At 42.2% G+C, this 21,012-nt stretch overlaps 1 protein-coding gene and 1 long non-coding RNA gene across 7 annotated transcripts in view; one reads left to right on the top strand and one right to left on the bottom strand.

Annotated features, from left to right (window-relative positions):
• ctbp2a (C-terminal binding protein 2a) overlaps window positions 1–21,012 on the bottom strand; it is a 77,188-nt gene that overhangs the window by 20,061 nt on the left and 36,115 nt on the right. The window contains exon 1 of one of the 6 annotated variants that reach the window (XM_022221390.2): window positions 7,748–8,696. The exons of the other annotated variants lie outside the window; for them this stretch is intronic. Within the exon in view, the coding sequence (XP_022077082.2) occupies window positions 7,748–7,769 (22 nt within the window). The 5' untranslated portion in view covers window positions 7,770–8,696. Of the gene's footprint in view, window positions 1–7,747; window positions 8,697–21,012 lie in introns of those variants that run through there. 6 annotated transcript variants of the gene reach the window in all.
• LOC127537589 (uncharacterized) overlaps window positions 8,803–21,012 on the top strand; it is a 59,478-nt gene continuing 47,268 nt past the window's right edge. Inside the window, exons 1-2 of the long non-coding RNA XR_007947310.1 lie at window positions 8,803–9,078; window positions 13,765–13,836. This is a non-coding gene — a long non-coding RNA (uncharacterized LOC127537589). The remainder of the gene's footprint in view (window positions 9,079–13,764; window positions 13,837–21,012) is intronic.

Genomic DNA, 21,012 nt, shown 5'->3' on the forward strand with positions numbered 1-21,012 from the left:
CGAAATAATTCTTCATTTCCACCTGAGGCATGTGATCTCAGACACTTCTGGTCTGGCTGGCGATCTGTCTGCCGCTCTGGGTTTCTTTCTTTCTGACCTCACAATGTGTCCCAGTACACAGCCCATGCTCTACTAGTGACTTTAACTGTGACATTACTGGGCTGTAGTGGTTGAAATTTTGCTGCAACAAACCACAACGGCAATGTGAGCCTGTGGGAGCTACAGAGAGATTAACACAATCTCAGATGCGACACGACTAAAGTCAGATGATTGACGCATCCCCATAGCAGAGCGGTTTGCGTGCATCTCAGCTGCAAAAACCCTCAGCAGCCGTGTTTGAATCTGTACCGGCCTGACCTTTACAGCATGCCACTGCCCTGCTCTCCTCCCCCACACTTTCTATCTGTCTGTCTCCGCTGTCACTGTGGAATAAAGGCAATGCATGAGGTGATTTGCTTTTTTCCTCCCAGTTCCTGAACCTAATAAATACAATTCTCATTCATAAAATTACCAATTTGTTGAATGCATATACTTGCAGATTCTTTTACAAATCTTGTTCAAATGTGCCATCGTAAAGAACAGACATTTGCAGGTTCTTGCACACATTCATAAATCAGTACCACACACGTATAAAAACTGGTATAGAAATATATGCAGTTTTCAGAAAGCTTTCTGTTCTCTGAGTATAAGCTGAAAGCACGCATTATTCTCACTGGATGGACTCATTTTCTATGTGTGTGTGTGTTAGCGAGGCGGCTCCGGAGAGACGACTACTGTTTCTGAAACACACCTGTGGCTCCGCATCTCTCCCAGCGCCTCCTCATCACGCTCCTGCTGAGTTCATAATCACACTGAAGAACACTCGTATCATCTCGACACACGCAGCTTCGTGTGCACGCAAACACGCGCTCCGAGATGAAAAGGACACAATGGGTTTCTTATACTGTACACACGGATAAATAAGAAGCAGCTGGCGGAAAACAGCAGCGTCACTTGAAGGAAGTAGGTCACAAAGCTGTCGATTAATTATTTCCTGGTGGTTAATAGCCCTTCTTCGGCCTAATAAGGCAGAACGTGGCATCACATTTAACACATGATGAATCTGCAGATAATTAACACTTAACAAGGCTGTTAACGCGGGTCTTAACGGCTCGGAGACCTGGCCGGTGATTTGAAGGAGATCACTGGAGTTGGACAAAAAGGACCGAATCTCAACTGTAATAAAGTGAAGGTTCAGACAATATGAAATGCATGAATCACACCGCGTATGCATAAAGAAATAACTCTGTAAGGATCGTCTGTTACTTCAAGGTTAACCTTCTCCATTCCAAATCCTGTTTAAGAGGCACGTTATGCTTTACAAAAATCCCTCCATAATTACACAATTTACCACAGCTACCAACTCCAAAAAGAGAAGGAATTGTATCATTTTCAACTTCCTAATAGTGCTGTGACATTGGAAAAATGATCCAAATCTAGCATTAAAATTGTGATATTTCATCAAATTAACATGTTCCGTTTAAAAATCCTCCACAAGCAAACCATTTACTCTGTAACGAGATTCTGTAAAGTGCAAAAAAATTCACTCTCATCAGCACAACTACAGCCCTATTCGCACGGGATTAGTATTACCTCAAGTCCAACTGTGATTTGTAATAATTGCGGAGGATGTCTGTGATCTTAATCCCGTATGAATGCGCCATGTCTGTAATTTGTAAAGGAAAAATTCCACTGCAAATTACCTACTATATTTCATCAAACACCGACGTCCTGTGATAAGTCTCGTACGAATCTGCATCTCATTGATTAGAAGGTATTTTAGTTGCCTTTTTCTACCTCTTTCCTGGTTGAATTATGGAGGCTGCATTGGAAATTACTGACAGTATTTTAGGTGCAAATGTAGCCCGGTACACAACAGGCCTATGGCCCATTGGCAGAAACGGCAAAATCAGACCAACAAGGAGAGGGAAACTTGGGAGGATACTGAGGTGGACGACATGCGTAGCAGCATGCGGTAAGAAGCATTTTTCTCGGCCCATCCTCCAACAGGTTTAATACAAACACCTTGATGGCCCGTTATCCCGACAACGCTGCCCACTGTTCTCAAGTCACGTTGCTGCTTTGACATATTTACTGTTGCCATGACGACCACATGCCACGTTAAAAGCGGATGTTGTGATCATATCCGGGCTGTAACGTCAGTAAATTCCAGTAAACTACTACTAATCCCACGTGCATAGTACATATGAAACTATTACTGACTCAGCAGCGACTGAGAGTCACATGACTTAAGTTCACTTAGTTTTTGAACTGGGTTGAACTGCAGGCAGTGTTCACACAGAGCAGAAAGGAGAAACACTGGAAACAATATCTATACTATATACTATATCTAACCACCATTTTTCTAGTACTGGTAACACCTGCTGGCTCTTGGAAAAATGATGCTGATCAATTTTTGCAAAAGAAATAATCTAATTCTTACGATTTATGGCTGTATTACTGTGTCATACTGCATGGAATACATTTGTGAATCCTCTCTTTTTCTAGCCACATTTGTGCTCTGTCAACAGAGGAGCAGGACTTTACACTGCAGTGAAAAATGACACAATGTGTGACGGGAGCAAAGGAACCATCAGAAACCGCTCGGGGTTCAGAAGGTTAATGAGTTTTTCGAGCTTTAGTCTTTAGTGTCACACTCGCAGAAGTTCACACCACACTATGTTTAATCCTGCCAGCGCAGGTCAAACACAATCAGATCATCACAAAAAACAGCTTTAAGTGCATTAACAGCGAGGGAAATCTCACTTTGAATCGAGGCTAAGTTGGCGACATAAGGTGACACTTGCAAGCAGGTGCACTCATCTTCTATATAGCGAAATTCTCTAAATTGCATCCAGATATCAACCTCTTTTGTGACAAATGTAAGAGTGGTATGTTCTTGCAGCGCTCCAGCTCAGAAGGCTGTATTTCAGACACTTTACAGTTAAGACATTTGATTTCAACTAAATGTTCTGCCTTTTGCCAGCTGTTTTTTTTTAGCAAGACAAACCGTTTTACTCAGACAAAAGGAAGCTGCTTCATGCACACTTCTGATGCCTTGTGAAGATAATGTCTTTAACTTCACGCCGCCTATATATCTGATAATACATTTTAGAAGGTTAAGAGGTCTTTTCGAGCATACTTTCGTAACTACTCTTTGGCTTTGACCTCTTAAACTCTCCCACAAGACTCCCACAAACATCTCTCTTCGGAAGTGTGTTGTTTATTTGTATTTATTTCTTGATTCTAGTTGTTAAGATTTTAATCGATTTATTTGTTTTGAGCAATGAGATAATGTGCACTTATATCTTGGCTAGAAAAACAATACGGCATAGTAATGTATTTGCATGATAATACTGACAATATTGTACTTAAGACTTTTGTAAGTGTGTGAAACTAAATGTTAAATGCTTAATTTTGCTATTGAAATTGCCAAGAGTAATTAAATTGGACAGCAGGTGGTTTACACTCAGAGTCAATAAACATTGACATTAAATTATTGTCAAAAACAGTCAGTAAATACGACAAAACACCACTTTTATATGTCAAGCCTATAAAGTTGTACACTTATCATCAGATGTGGTAGTAACACTGCTGTACTGTATGTCTCATTCATTCACTACAGGCTTCTGTAAACCACATGTTGATTACTTTGAGGCCATTATTGGTCCTTGTGGAATATAAGAGAGACTCAATCAGCTGCAGACGGCTGTAACAACAGTCATCTGTATAAATTTAAGCAGTAATGTACCTTATGTTTGCTGATTTTCCGTGATTAACATGAGAGAGTTCAGCCGTTTCTTTCTAATAATTACAAGATGACAATTAGATCTTGAATTAACTAGTTTGTAATCACGACAAAACAAAGCTCGTTCTATAGAGATCATGAAATAATTATGCTGCAAACACAAGAAAACAAACACCCGGCAGCCTTCGTTGCATTCAAATGGCCAGCTGTGGAATTTTAGAGGCAAAGAAGCTCAAATAAGTGAGTGTTATCCCACAAAACTGATTGAATCTGGTTGCTTTTCTCTGCTACGTGCAAGTTTCTATATTTTTAATCCATCTATCTGTGGTTCTTTCCTTCTCCCCCCCTTTCCTCTCTGGTCGGGCCAGCAGCTTGCCAGCCGTCCCACCCGACAGCCAGACCCAGAACCTGGACTCTACTAAACACACGAACGGAGCCAGAACTCTCCTTGTCCAAACATCGAGTCCCACCCAATACCAGACTCGCTCTTAAGTGGGGGGAAAAAAATGCACCGCGGAGCCGTTATTCAAGTGCCTATTTGCTGTTACATAAACTCCTGTGAGCAGCAGAAACAACATGATTAAAGACGGTTTACATTAGGGCTGTAAGATATTTTGGCTGGGATAAAAATGCAAATTGCCTGTGCCAATTTCCTGTTATTGTACCCAAAGTATTTAGCATAGCACAACAGCCAGCATTGTGTGTAAGCCAGCGAGCAATAAAGACACAAAGCCAGCAGCTTGACGAAGTAAATCTAAGAAGAGTCGAGTGCATCGGCAGATACAGAATGTGATCCAGTGGAGGTCATGTGTTGTTGCATCCCTCGGTGGGGGAGAAGTTCCATCGGACTGAAGCTGATATCGTCCTCAGCCAACGCTAATCACAAACTGGATAATTCGTCAGGAAGTACGAAAACTTTTGGCAGAGTTGGCAAAAGCGTACTCTCAACCACAAATGGATTACAGATGTTCCAGACTAAAAAGCCTTTTTGGATTCTGACAACAGAAATAGAAGTCATCTTTTTAACTGTTAGAAGAAGAAAAAAAGAAGCAGAATTCATAGAAATATGTCTCTCCTCAGTGAATACGATCTGGTGTCTAATTCTCTCGTTTGGAAGGGCTGATCTTTGGAAAAGCAGCTCAGAAAGCTCCTCTGCCAGACGCTGTGAGTCAGAATTTTCAGAGAGGAGAAGGATCATTTCCTAAATAGAGCGCAAACAATCAATGAAAGAAAATAAACCCTCACTCAAACCTGTATTTCTCCCCTCGGATTTGGAAACCAGTCTTGAAATTGGCGTTTAATAACATCACACTACATCAGTTATCTTTATTCCTCGAGCTCTGTGTTCTGGCGGATGGTGCGCTCGGGTTTTTGCGGTTTCATGGATATCCAGCATGCCTCGCTTGGTTTACAAAGACGATTTTATTTGGAAGTTAATGCACTCCCCTCAGATTTACTTGTGGCTTGTTTTTTTTTTTGTTTTTTTGAGGTCGCTTTGAAATGTAAATGGTGCACTCTGGGACTGCAGAGTTGTATTAACTTACCTACACTATTGTGATTTTCCTGAATAATTCCACTGTGTTCTCTGCCATCTCAAATCTCTGTGAATAGCCTTCGGAGACAGTTTAGTATCCTCACTTACAGAGGAGCGACACACTTTGGAGACCCTCTTTTATAGCCTGACGTCATCTCTAACTGGCTCTAAATTACAGGTGACATCTTTTATCAAACCCTCGCCACCCATCAGCTCATTCTTTTCACTCTCCCACTGCCCTTTCTCAATCCATTTCCCATCTCCTTCCCTAATAGTCGAGTGAGAGGTGATGAAATGCTCCTAAATTGCTCAAATACATGTCACGGACGCTCCCACACCGGCCCCTGTATCGGTGGAACAATAAAACTGCAAAAACAAAAGGAAGTGAGGAAGATTTTCCATGGCACGATGATGTCAGGGACACAGAGGCGGTCGCCGAGTTCACAGCGAGCTCTCACAGAAAAACTACTCTGCAGTTGACGCAGGACCAAAACGGGCTCAACGGGCTTAGGACCAACAGCTGGTTCTGGTTACCTAGCAACTCCCAAGCTGGGGGCCTCAGTGATGGGATAGTCCAAGAGTGAGAGGAGGAGGAGGCAGGGAGGGACGGAGCTGATAACCCAGTGGGCTTTCTTTGTGGCAAGTGCAGCAGGAAGAAAGGAAAAGCTTGATTTCAGGATATCAGATCTTGCCTTTGCAGGCCGGCCAACCTGGCAACCCCAAAAACGTAGAGGTTTTAGGAGGAGCAGCAGTCAGTGTTTGTCTGCGGCATTTTTATCGAGGAGACATCAGAAATACGAGCAAGACCGCGCACACGCTAACGCCGAGTTTGGCTGCACTTAGTTTCACACACACCCACAGACGATAGCCGTTAATGATCGAGCGATTATTGAGGATGTCACAGATCTTGTTAAACAAAATGTTCAAGGGCATTCGCGGCTCTCCATGCCAGAACCCCCCACCCCTCCTCCTGCTCCACTTCTTTTCGTCCACTCGCTACTTGAAACATAAAACAGCAACTCCGCAACCGTGCATACATGTTAACAAGAATCCGGCGCCTGTATTCTTGGGAGTGTCTGCCTTTTTGAGCGTGTTTACGATCCCCTGGCATGTGTAGAAAAGGAGGGGAGGTGTAATCTTTTCTTTGGCATTTTCTCTGGCCTCCTCCAGTGCCCCCCCCACCGGACCCTATCAGCGCCCGGCTACGCTGCCGCCACCCCGGCCTGTCTCTTGTTCCACTATGTGGACACACAAAGACATTGTTTGTCCTCCCCTTTCTGCCTGCTGCTCTCCCCCCCTCCAAAGTTATCACCACCCAAAGGCTCAGCCAGAGGGGGCGAGGGAGGAAGGAGACAGAGGGGAGGAGAGAGAGAAGGGCAGAAGGGAAATTACATGGAAAAGTGTAGGAGAAAGTGCAGAGCAAACACACACTGACACATAGATATCACAGGTGGTGGGATGGGAACAGAGAATGAAGAAGAGCATCCATCCGATTTATCTTTTGTGCCTCTCTAGCGAGGTCGCTAAACAATCAGGGTCCGGAGACATCAGCTGTCAGTGCTGATGAACAGCGGACAGTGAACTCCGGCTTCACTTCACATGCAATCAAATATGTCCAGTCCACGACGACGAAGGACGCAAAATCAAAAAGCATCAACGTCTTCACACCACCAGCTTTCACAGAGAAATTCCTGGAGATGTTTAAAATGCAAGAAGATTTGGTGTTTGCTGCTGTGAGAAGATGCAACACCGGTCACAGTTACAGTAAATAAAATCATCAGCGAAGCAAATGAGGCTTTGTTGTGAAAATGAAGTGAAAAAAAACAGCAAAAAGTGTGAAAGTAGCTGCTGTGCTTTCAGCTCCTGATTATATTTTGAACACAGTTTTCATCTAATCTGAATATCAGTGCATTTGCATTGTTTTTATGCATCACAATCATAACCCGGCTCGGAAATAAACACGCTGCAGCAAACGGCATCCACACGTAACACTGAAATAAGCATTAACGCTAACACGCTAGCCACCCGTGTGCCCAATCTTCTGTGACCTCTGACCCTGCAGATGACAACCCATCTAATCTCGCCCCTCCTGTTGCTGCCGTGCGGCTTCAAACCGAGGAAACACTGACACATGGGTTCGCTCGCCCTCGTGCGCGCACACACACACACCCAAACACACACACACACACACACACACACACACACACACACACAGTTTTCATGACACACTTCATTGCAAAAACATAAGAGGCTCATTAGCCTTAAAGCCAAATCCAACTCCCTGCCCCCACCTCTCACCGACACACACGCCACAGATTTTTATTATTATCCTTGATGAGTACACACACACACACACACACACACACACACACACACACACACACACACAAATACATACACAAGACAACGTGAAGCATGCTTCTTGCCTGGAAAATGCTGTCTCCACATTCTTCAAATCAGGTGCTGCACATGGCAGGAGAAACGTAGCGTTGAGGGACAAAAAAATATGTAAAATAAATAAAAAAGAAGTGGGCGTTGGTGGATCCTCACACACTATGCCCTGGGGTTATCCTCTCCTCTCTACCACCCCCCCTCCAGCCTCCTTCCTCCCTCTCTCTCCCTCTTTCGCTGTCTTCCCTCCTCGCTCTCCCGCTGCTTGTTTCCAAATCTGTCCTCCTTCGTCACCTCACCCCCAGAAGTTCCATTTCCCTTTTTTTTAATTTTTTTTTTTTCTCTCAGACGACTCTTGAGGAGAAAAGAAGGATGGTGGTGGTACAGGAGGGCAGTGGGTAAGGGGGAGGACAGGACGATCGTCACTCCCCCCACCGGTGCAGTTTAAAGCGGCGCCTTCAACTCCTTTAATCTCCAGAGAGGGGGGAGGTTTAAAAAAAAAGAATTGGGATCTCTATTCGTCTTTAGCCAGCAATCGGCACTTCTCGGCGCTCTCTCTCCTCTTTCTGCCTCTCCAGCCAGATCACTTGTATCTTTTCTCTCCTCAGCCCTCCTCTTCTTCCCTTGCTCTCCGTCTCACTCTCTCCTCTCTCCCCTCACAGCAGGTTTGGGCTATTCATTCAGACGTCAGGCTCACTCCGTCAGCCTTTTGTTGCAAGTCACAGAAAGACGAAGAGAGAGAGAAAGAGGGAGAGAGAGAGAGAGAGGGAGAGGAAGGGGTGGATTGGAGGGGGGAGAAAAATAATTTTTAAAAAAAACGGCGCAGAAAACAATCCACAGCTATGCAGAAGAAGAGAGCAACAAAAAATAGAGGAGGTAAATGAAAGAGAGAGAAAATAAAAAGATCCTTGGAGAGCACCAGTCGTGGCGAGAGGTGCAGCGCTCCTGGCACACTCCCTCTTCCCATTCTCTCCGACCTTCCCCTTTTCGCTCAACATATTTTCCTTCGCTCTCTTTTTTTTCCCTCTCTCGTCCCCTCCCTCCCTCCCTCCCCCCCCTCCTTCCTCTCCCCCCCTCCCACCCTTGCCTTTCTGTTTTATTATTTGTGATCTGGCCTTCACAGTCCTTAAAGAGTGCCAGCACCGCTCCTACCCACCACCTCTTTTTCCTCACTCCCTCCCAGCTCACAAACTCACTCCGATTTTTTTTCTTCTTTTTTTAAATTCATCTCTCTCCGTCCTCGCTGTTTAAAAAACGGACAGATTGGTTTTGCTGCTCGACAAGCCACTAAGTGTCATTTCTAGGCTTCGATGCAAGAATGTCGCTGCAACAACGTGCGACACTGGTTTCACCCAAGGACGGAAAGGTACTGTATGCAAACTGTCATCACAATGATCGGCCGCTGTTTTCAGCGTTGTACAAACGTTTCTTCTTAGAATCCAGAATCCCTGCAACATTGCTTCCAAAAATGCAAAACATATCTGCAAGTTTCCGGACAAACACACCTGCTTCTGAGCTCTCTGGAGGTCAAGAGGCGTCTTTGAGCACAGTGGTGGTTGTGTACTTGCAGATGCAGGCACAGTGGAGTCCTACAACTTATGGTAACACTTAGGAAAATCCTTCCTGGAGTCGATCTGATCCCAAGATTTAAACTCAAGCACGGGGAGTAAAAGATTAGCATGTTTACTACCACACCGGTCGGAAAGGCCAGCCAACACTGAGCCGCGTCTCCCTTAAAAGGATTCCGATAATTACCGTTAAGAAGTCTGTCCAGGTCATCAGTTCGTAGACACAACACTGCTTTGTCCAGAAGATGCTACAGTTCTTTCATCATCAAAGGCTCAGGCTTCTCAAATTTACTTCCAAATGAATAATCAATATATAATAAAGGAAATGCTTAATCAATAAAGGGGGTCTCATTAGACACAGATACAGTAAGTTTATTAGAGTGCATAAGCTTTATTCGGGAGATTTGACATTATCTTTAAGTCTGATGGTTTTTTTTTATTATAAAGTCCTATTAGCTACGTAAAAACTGCTACACTTACGTAACATCTTCTCATTTTCATTCACCAAAAGCTCTTTTTAATTAAAGCACAAAACTTTCCGACTTCTGCATATGCATGTGAAAACAGCTTTAAGAGTCAAACTTTGCATCCTTCTGACAGTGAAGGTCAAACATCCCAATAAAGAAACAATGAAAGAAAATGAACTTTCTGACTTGAGGGAGGCTTTATTATGTTGTTTTAATCTGTTGTGTTTACTTCTTATGATTACTACTGCCTTTAAGTAATTGTAGTGTCTACAGATACGGACCCGTACCCGTAGCCTGTGGCCTACAGATATGGCACTTTCCATTTGCCAGACAGATACGGACCCGTACGCGAGTCTCGCGAGTCAAGAAGCTGCTAACCACTAAAAACTGTTGAAAGGTAAGCAAAGGTTAAGGATAGGGTTAGTGTTAGGGTTAGGTTTAGGGTCCGTACCTGTAGTACCGATGCTACGGGTCTGTACCTCTAGCGTCTACCGGGAGTCACGTGACCAGACCTCGCGTATCTGATTGGCAAATGGAAAGTGCCGTATCCGTAGCCTGTGGCCTACGGATACGGGTCCGTACCTCTAGCAACAACCTTAAGTAAAATACACTGTCCACTGTTTGTCAAAAGTTAGCAGAAATGTTTATGTTGATGCCAAGTGATATGAAAAATGCTCTCTTTAACATCAATATTGATACAGGCTTCAAAAACAGTATTAATTTAGCTTTAGTTAATATTACCTGAAGCTAACACTAGTTTCTTTCTATGCCTTTTCACTCAGTCTAACTAATATTAAAGAGAGTGAAAGAACCTTTAGAGATGACATGTTGACATCAGTGTCAGGGTATAAAAAAAGCAATGTATTACACATTGCTTGCGTACTTTCCTGATTTAATCCCTGCAGGAATGAATTTGGTTCTCATATACTTGCTGAAAAGAATGATCACAAAGCCAACAAAAAAAGCTGCCACTGAAAGCCAGTAGTATGGCTACATAGCCTCAAAATGAAAGCAGTAGCTTTATCTGTACTTGTAATTAGGGCCTGACCAGTTTATCAGCTGGCCGATTAAATCGTCCGATTATAGCCCTTTTCAAAATAATCATCATCAGCTGGAGTTTTGCCGATTAAACGATGATATATTCTTAATTTCTCATACAGCAGTAAATGTTTTGTGTTGGAGTCACGCAGAATGATATCCTTGCACCGTTTGTCCAAAACATGGAGCTCTGACTCCATTCAATCCTCAGTAACTTACAGGAGCAAGCTGCAGCCCGGCAACATTACAGGAGTGGACTGAGCCGACAGGTAAGTTTATAACAGAGTTGTGAAATTAACAAGGACTCAACATGTTTCCTGTTTCAGTTTAACTCTCTTTGCCATGTGTCATGACGAGCGACGTGTGCTTCGTTTTGTCGGTCATGCTTTTCATTTACGTTGCATTGCTAAAATTGAGCTAATCTAGCTAAGTTACTCTGTTTATGTTAGCAGTAACATCGCTGTAGTTATGCCAACCTAGCACAGCGTTAGCAAACAGCTTAAAAGCCAGTAAGTAGCTGCAGAAATAACATAAGTATACTAAATATTTAAGAGTACAGAACGACTGTTCATCACTCCATCAGCTGTGTGTTGAGGCTCATTTAAGGAGGAGGGATGGGAACACAGAGGAGAGGGGGTTTATTCAGTTCAAATGATTAACATTACTGTCTGTCTTCAGCAACCATCATGATGTCATAATACTATAACATGACCCAGACAGTAACAGCTACTCACTGTGTGTGTTGTTATGGAGGAACACTAGTGTCGGACTATTTGTGACCATTATATATTGAAAATGCAACTCTGTCAAAGGTGACATGTTTTCCATCTGAGAAAGGCATCTGGTTTTTATTTTGGTTCATACGAGTCCTGACTTCGTGGCAAAGAAAATAATGGATTAGACAAAATTTAACGTTAAAGGGCATCAGAGGGCTCCAGAAATAATGTTTTGCCAGTAACTTCACTCATTATGTTGCCTATATACAGCATGGCCGAAATCTAAAGATAAATTCATCAGTACAACGGGTATCTATATTCATGCACGGACCATAGAAATACTTTAATGTTTCTGTTGCTTTCCTCTCTCACAATTACCTGTCTACAACTTTTTAAAAAAAGTTTTTCTACCTGCACTACAACCTGCCTCTAATTTGCAGCAACAAGAAGTACAAGACAAGATGTATTTCATAGCTCATTTATAGATTGTCTTTTTTAACGTTATACAATTTCCCAGCGCTTTAATGCTATGTTGCATGTTTATATACATGAAAATTCCTCACTGTTGTAAAGTTAAACAAATGCCTGTAATTCTGAAGAAGTTATTTCATTCATTTTTGAAAATTAATTGGCAGATTAATCGGTTATCAGAATTTTTTCTGCCAAATACTGGAATTGGCCTCAAAAAACCCATATCGGTCGGCCCTACTTGTAACGTTGTTTCTAAATTTGAGAACAGTAATGTGTTACCTTAACGCATTACAGACCAACGTAATGAGATTACAGTAGTGCATTACCCAGAAACACTAGTAAATGAGTTGTACGAACACACAAATTAGTGCTGACATCTAACTGATTAATTGAACATAATCAAGCACAACTTCATTCATCACAAACACTGCAGAGAAATGTGGAAATCTTGGTATGTTGCACCACTGAAAAGTCACAGTAAGAACGCTGAACACTTGTCACCAAATAAAGGACAGAAACAGTGCACGGCCTGTATTGTAGCGCGCTGTTTGTAGTGTACACATTGCTAGCGTACAGCTTGTATCTGGTGTAAGTTCAGCAGGAGTGTGGTGAGTTTAAAGGGCTTCATTGAGGAGGTTCGGTTACACCATGTAACCAGAGCCCACAAACCAGCTCTGGAGTAAAAAAGCCTCATTCATGAAAAGAGAACGACGGAGTGAGAGAGGCCTACTGTATAATTTGACCTCTAAAATTCACCATCCCATCTGCCTCCTGTGATCTACATGCCGCGCCGTTGCCAAATGACTGAAGCACAAACGAGATTCTGGGGAGACGAGCGAGAGGAGAGGAGGGACAGCGGGGGAAAAAAAGGGATAAAGAGAAATGGCACAGCTGCAGGTGGACAACAGATGTTGATCTTTTTTTTTGGACAGGCGATTTCAGCACATAAATTCTTCCATTCATACTCCGTCTGTGCATCCCTCCACCTCTAAAACACCATCACTCTCCTCCTCCACCTTCATCTTTCGAGCCAACTGGCCTTATTGGAGAGGAAAGAGATGTAAAGAGCGAGGAAGCGTGTGTGTGTGTGTGTGTGGTGATGTGGGATGAATGGAGCTGGTTATTACACTCCTCTTGTATGCAGCAGGCTTAGACAAACAGAGTGTGAACCGGCATCCATGAAAAATGAAACAGAGAACAAATATGCAGAAGCGCATATCTGATTTAACTGTTACTCATGCATCAACTGGAACTTGCGCTAACTCAATAATGTGTCCAAATATTTGAAACACATCATCCAAATTTAGGATAAAAGAAGCAGGAACACTGTGAAGCAGAATCCCATTTACAGCTCCCTGTGATCCTGACATGCCTACTGGGAAGTGTAGAATGTTTCCCCTGTGGTGCCAATGAGATTCGTCGGCACCTCTAAACATATCTCCCCCTTCTATTTCGTTAAAACACTGCCGAGCAAAAGTGTGAAGTTTTGCGACGCTTGGCCACACACATGCGAACGTGGTCAGCCTTTCGTCTCCTTCACTCCGACTCAGCGCCCATGAAGATTTTCATTTACTCAAAATGAATAATTCAGGGTGAGTCCCTGGTCATGGAGGAGGAGAGCGGAAAGAAAAGAGTGAAAGAAAAGTAGAAGGAAGGTGGTAGTAGGAAACAAGAAAGAGAAAGAGGGAGAGAAGTTAGCAGGTCTGTTGAAGAGGAATGTAGAAGCTTTTTCCTTCTTTCTCTGAGCTGCAAATGTTTGAGCATCTGACCTCCGCTGTCTGTCCTTCCCCAGGCTCTGCTTCAACAACTGGTTGTTAATCAACTCCTGCCTCTCTGCAATGATGGAGCAGAAAAAGCCAGAAAGGTCAGACTTTTTCTTTTCAAGGTCCAGTTTCTTTTGATTGCACCTGTGCTGTCTATCTGTGAGCTCTAATGCTGCCACATTCACAACACCCAGCATCAGACGGTTCTATGATATCCTCATTAAAAAATGCAGGCGAGAGGAGGCAGGATGGGAGGTAAATTACATGCAGTTCACATTTTGTTTCTTTTAATTCACACATTGCACTTCAATCTATCAAGCATACGATGTTTAGTTTCAGCTAATATTATTATTATTGGTGGATTTTTATTGACCTATTTTTTACGAAAACAAGAGAGAAAAAGGCATACAGAGGGTCCTCAAGTTACGTCAAGATTCTGTTCCTACGGTGTGACGTAATTCGATTTTTGCAATAAGTTGGAACTCTGGTGAAAATGTAAACAAAGCTGTTATGTGCATCACGACATCAATCAGTTTACATATTTGTACAATTACAGTAACGAAAACAGTCATGAGCTCACACTGAAAAACAACTTGGTGGGAAAATACAGCGGAAAATGTAAACCGAGCCGTCTTATAGCACCGCGTGACTACTGTACATGCAGTGTTCATCCGCTTCACTCTCCGCGTGATGACGTGTTCATCTACTCCACTCATCAACTAGTTCCACTGAACCAGTTCTGATGTAACGACAAAACGCCGTACACTAAACCGAGGACCGGCCCGTAATCTGTTTCAACATAACAGCGAAGCAACGTAAGTTGAGGACGTCGTAAACTGAGAACCTCCCGTATTAGGAATTTAACCGCCTTACTTTAAATTGGGTAATTAATAACTGATCTCATGTTGATACACATTAAATGAAGAAAGGCATGCAGGGAGACCAGGGTGAAGGATCCGAGTGGTTGGCGTAGACCGGGTATCACTGACCTCAAGGCTCACTCTCAAGTCAAGCCCGTCGGTCCTTAGATCAGGCCACTGACAGTGTGTTGTTTAGATGGGACACACAGTCCAACCCACAAGAGCAACCATCAGTTCTTGATGGTTGCAGCTTTCACAAAGGAAAGTCTGCAGGGAGAGGAGAGGCGGGTACCCCATCCATCCACAGACTAGCATACCTCAGCAAACCTAAACTGACACCACCTGGAGAGCAACGTAGAGGCAATATTGGAAGTTGTTTATGAGCCAGGTAGGGAGCTTTTTTGGGGTTTGTTTATACAACTAAACTTTATGCTGGTCACTCTATCAATTCTAATGTTTTTATGATTTTTTTGTGCTTGTGAAAGAAAAAACAATCATATCTCTTAGACTATCATTTATTATCTATGTGTCCATTTATGTACACGTTTCCTTGCTGTGGAATTATTTTTGTTAGCAACTTTCTGGTAGGTTAGCACAGTTATTGAAGAACTACCTGACGGCCAAAAGGTGTGAGGTTCACAAAAGACAATATTGTTGTACTCCTAAAAAGGGTTTGGGAAGGAGGACACTGGTTCTTATGGAACAAATGACAGAGTTACATTATGTTTTGTAACCAATGAAAATGAATTTCTGACTGTCTGTTCACTATAAAAGTTCTTGCAGTTGTACTTCTCCTTTGAGAATGTAGACAAACGCTGTATTCTCCGTATCATATACAATATTAAATCTGCCAACAACCTAGCAGGGTGTTTTGCAGTTTCTGAGTTAGCGGACATAGACATGCTATCGTTTATTGCCCATGCTTCATACAACTCGAGACCAGCCCATGTCTGACTGCCAATGGTTATTTTGTCTGTTATTGCTAAATGTTGGCAAATATCATTGACATTTTATGTTTTCTGGTTGCCACATAGTTTCTGTCTACAACCCTTGAGCCAGAAAGTTAAAAGACAACAGTTTGGTCATTCATGGCTCAGTGTTGCACCATCTGCAATCAAGCTACATAAAGTATTAATAACAAAATAAGAACTTGTTTAAACAGACTGCATAAGATATATCCAAAATTGCAGCCTTTTCGATTTCCTAACTACAGTTTTTCAAATGTGACTGTATTTCTAAATAGTTTCTCAAGGAAAAATGTCAAACATTTACCGGATCCAGCTTCTCAAATGTAAGATCATTCTTTTTTAATCTTGTATTTAACATTGATAAATAACTAAACTAACCTTGAGCTTCTGCCAAACTGTGACACCCATTTTCTAACATGTTTAAGACCAAACTGTTGCATCAAAAGGCCACAGCCAGAGTGCTGACTCAAGCTCTGTTCATTTAATAAGTCTAATTATCTTTCTTTTCATGTGTAATTTGCTTATATGACACAGTCTGACATGTATCTAGGCGGCTGAGATGCCAGACAGCACGGCATGGATTGGAGGTGTCCTCCTCCTGCTTTCCTCCCCTTCCTCAATTGCTCTAAGATGGGATGACAGAGTTTCCATTTATATAATCTCCCATTTACACTCCTCCACCAATTTCTGAGATTCTATGGGTGCCTGTAAAGCAGTCTGTTTTGCACTATCCAATCTAAAGCAGCCTTCTCTGCATTTAACTCCCTTCCTTGGTCTTTCTTGCTCAATCTTCTCCCCCTGCTCTGCTGTCTTTGCTTGGGTTCAGTCACCTCCCATCTTCACTCGTTTCCCCTCATTTTCTTGCAGACGGGCTCTGCAAAAACCACAACCACAGTCATGAATGAATGTGCTGAGCAGAGTATGATGTTTGTTTAGAAACATATTTCTCCCATTACCTCTTCTAACTGCTTTTTCCCTGAGAAAGACCAAGAGGGAAAAAAGAGACAAAGAGAAACTGGGATCAATTTAAACATAGACAAAAACAAGGGTGGAAAAAAAAAACATGAAGAGAAAATGACAACTTATGATTTGTATAAATGCAATCCTGGCAGGGTAAGAGGCATAGCAGGACCAGAAAGTTTATTCTCTTGTGAGGGGAAAAGGAAATCACTGCTTCAGAGGAACATCTGGCGGGGAGAGAAACTCAGCACTGTGCATGACAGACGCCACCACTGCCACCTGCCTTTTTGAACATGCTTTAGTGCACAATTGTGACATACACTCACCATGCACTTTATTAGGAACACCTGTGCAGTCTAATGCAATATTACTTTTATGACGAAGCTTAAGGAAGATGATAATTCTATTTTTTTTGGTTTATTATTGACATTGCAGGTGGTGGTTTTGGTGTACCAGACTGCTTTATATTTATCAGGTTAATGGGTGGACAAAATACTTGCAACACTTTTCAATATAATACTCTGACTTTGAATATTTCATAGTACGATGGCCAGCAGTTTTGGCTGCTGTGGCTATGCGGTAAGCACCAGCAAGAGGCACAAATAGAAAAAACACGCACTACGTAATCCTACGCAAGGGTTGCTAAATTCATCCTGAAATGACCCAGACTCCAAAAATGAGTCAGGTTTCTAAAAACTGTAACACTTTAGCTCAGTAATTGGAAGTTTTGAAAAAATACTTGGGCACTGCAGTTACTCCTTCGCCAAAAACAACTCTGGAAAACCCTCCTTCATGTACCACCCTAAACTTTTTATGAACTTCCTACACATGCAGAAATAAAGATAGTGTAAATTTAACCCTAAAGAAACCTTTGATATGATCAACAAGGCCACAAAAGGTCAAACTGTGCAGCTAAAGGGGTGCCGGGCATGTGGTCATCCATTGTGGTTGCTCTTGTGGCGCAAACGAATGAACAGCTGCCTATCCAGACCATGCAATCATTTTTACTGTAAAGCGTGTCATTTGAATCTGACAGAAACTTAATAGTTATGAAACAAAGGAACATAATATTTCAGCTCTACCACAGTAGCTTTTATAGCTGAAGGTTTTTTACCAGCTTGAGTGTATCGTTATTGTGTCAATATTTCATAGCACTGCTGTATGTGTAATATGGGGCTATTACAAAGCTTTAATATGTGTGTTTAAATGTTTTACAGCAAATAGTTTTTTTAAAATTTTGGTTTGTTTTTGAGTCACTATGTGCCAATGTGGTTGTGCTGCAAAACAAATGATCTAAAACGTTTGCATATTAGACATTTTTAAACAGTTTCTGGGCATCCTTTTTGTCACTGTGGGTAAATTTGTCATTGGAATATAAATTCCTGCATCTCTATGAAAACAGTACAATGCTGACTAGAAGCAGAGAGAACTCATATTGTCATCTGACACTTAAAATTCTGTAAATGATAAAAGTTTACTTTAATTGATTATTTCACAAAAATAAAATAGAGATATTAATGTACAACACTTTCACAGGTCGGTCTTACTATTACTGGTGAAAATGGTAACTCTATATACTATACAAATGTCACTACTTACGTTTTTCGTGTATTTTTATTCTACATTCAGAAAACACAGCCTGCAGTTCATCCCAGTTCAGCCAAAAGTAAAAAAAAAAATTGTCACATGACTGTTGTTTCAGCTGAGTCACTGATATCTTTACAGTGGCATCAAGAAGGACATAATGTTTCTTTTTTTACACTTTTTCATGATGAAAATATCACAATTGTGTGTTTAGATTTGGATTATTTTGCTCCATCGTTCCGCACATCACAGAGGATCCTTCAAGAACCTCTGGAAATTTGAAAGTCCAGTGATTCTTTCTGTGTTTACAGATTCTAGTTCTGGTAAATGGTGTAATTTTAGTGATGAAAAAAGACAACATGTCTTTTAAAGCCGCGAGCAAATTTTCAGTGTCAGAGGGTCAAAATCTTTATAGAGTAGGTCAAACAAAGTATTGTGGAAAATGGGCAAAATACTCTCCGGCTCTAAAGTTAACCTCTTTTCTTGCATTTTTAGGTACACAAGCTTGTATCTCTGACTTTTTGGGAATCAAATCAATCGAGTTGCCCGGAAAGTGCTACAACTGCCAGCCTCGTACTGCTGCCTATGCACAAAATTAATAGCACTTTTACTTGCAGAAATGAAGGTCAAAACAGAGTTTCACATATCGAAATGACCGAGACGAAATATTCAAAGGGATAATTTACATAATGCCTATGTCTATCCGTTGTTGCTCTGAAAACATCCCAGTCTAATCCACTGGCTACAGTACTCAAGGTCATGACACTGAGGAATAAAAAGTACCGGAGTGACCAGCAACATACCCAAAACAACTCTGAACTGTCAGCCCAGATTAGAGCCAATGTTTGACCCTCAAAGTCAAGATGCAAGATTTGACAGCTAACCATGGAGACTCCAAGGTTGACTGACAGCTGTCAACTCCCTGTTTCTCTTCCCCACTGTGCAGTCAGCCATCATCATCTATCAGTAGCAGGACTATGTCTCTCTTTCCCTCCCTCTCTCTCTCGTTTAATCCCTCACTCAGTGTAACAACTGCGTGTAGCTTTGACCTGGACCCCGTTAATACATAATCTGCGATCTCCAGAACTAATATGCCATAGCCCTCCCCCACCGTCATGCTAGGCCGACACAAAGAGGAAAATCGTGGCTAGTGTGTCACACAGAGCAGAAGAACCGACCGGAGCTGGTACCAGGTCGCCTGATAGAAGTCTGAGGGGGCAAACACACTTTGCAGCGGTGGAAGTAAAGAAGGTGAAGTCCTCCAATGTCATACACGGTGATTATGTGGGTGTGGGGGATGGGGTGTGAGTCCCAGTTAGTCATATAAAGGCAGGGTCCTGCTCTAGGGTATTCCACGAAGCATCACGTAGCGAGGAGGGCGGGAGCATGCCATCTGTATTTACACATGGGCTATTAATTCAAAGGAAAAGTCTTTGGGGTTGTGGATGCAACGCACTGCCGTACCTAATGAATTATCTGAGGCAGTCAGCTCACACGTGATTAGAGTGAAAAGAATGCAATATGTGTTGCTGCTGCTGTTACAGTATAATTTATTAAACTTGCAACAGAGTCCATAGAGGCTATGTTGAAAAGGCACATCCTCCAAAACCTCCAAATCTCTATTTAACCCACATAAAAAGAATACTTTCTTCTAAATGCATTAGCTCAGCCAACCATTTTTTAAAATAAAAAAAAAACAAAATAACTAAGGAGTAAATCTGCAGTGTTTTCAGACAATGGGCCGACCCTTTAACCAGAAGCAAATCTGCCTACGATTACCACCAAAACCCACGTTGCCTAGCAACATACAATTTAGGAATATGCTTTCAGAGCAGCTTTGCGGACGTGTCCATTAACAGATGAAATTACCAAAGCAACAAATGTCAGCCACATGCAAATAAGGTCTACTCTGCTGAATGTGTGTGTACTAACAATGTGATGTATGTGTATGTGGCAGACTTGAAAAAAAAATCCATTTTCCAAAGCATGTGTCAGTTTGTGTAAAGAACGGCAGCCTATTTTGACAGGCAAGCAATGGAGTTCTTTTAATATCTGCTCTCTCAGGCCTAAATATTGCCAAGACCACAACAAAACTGCCACAGTTAAATCATTTGTTCCCAATCCACCTTGGACGCGTCAAGTCCATTTCAACCTACTGACGATGTACAGTCTTTTACAGATCTGAGCAGAATGAGAGTATCAATGGATTAGCGCAGCAGTGGAAATGGAGGATCTGGAGGATTAAACCTCCCTCTATCTTCTCATTACAACCTGCGCAGAGAAAATGACACAATCACACATCAGCCATCAGCACTGTAATTCGATTTTATCTGTCCAGTTATGCTGCTGGTCAGCCTGTAGTGAGCTGGTGTTGATGGAGAAATCAGCCTTTATTGCCCATAATGTCTGGAATCGACTTTTATCAGGCAATGGGATTGAAAAGAACAGAATTTAGGTAGCTGCTCTCATTGTGCTGAAATGATGCTTTAATCTGATACGGGTGTCCCAAAACATGCAAGCGACTGCACAATGATGATGCAGTGACTGTAATTCTAATCTGGAATTTAAACAACACAAATCAATGTTGAATAAATTCAGCACGAAAAATCAACCATAGCGAAAAGTTTCACATAATAAAGCCTGCGAGCAAATCTGTTCGAGAAGAACTAGACAAAGCTAATTGCTATTCCGTGCAGGTCGGTGGTACACCTTGACAACAGCAGGACTAAAGGAATGCTGTGTGGCCCGAGTGGCTGTAAAGCTTTTCGAGGCTACTCTGAAGCACCCTTATTATCATAATGAAAGAAGACATCTATGTTTACTACAACAGGAGCTCGAGGGGCTGTGGGGAGATGGAGCGAGGGAGAGCACAGAGGACTTTATCAAAAGCAGCTGCAGTTACAAT

The sequence above is a fragment of the Acanthochromis polyacanthus genome, chromosome 15 (genome assembly GCF_021347895.1).
Source record: "Acanthochromis polyacanthus isolate Apoly-LR-REF ecotype Palm Island chromosome 15, KAUST_Apoly_ChrSc, whole genome shotgun sequence".
Lineage (NCBI taxonomy): Eukaryota > Metazoa > Chordata > Actinopteri > Pomacentridae > Acanthochromis > Acanthochromis polyacanthus.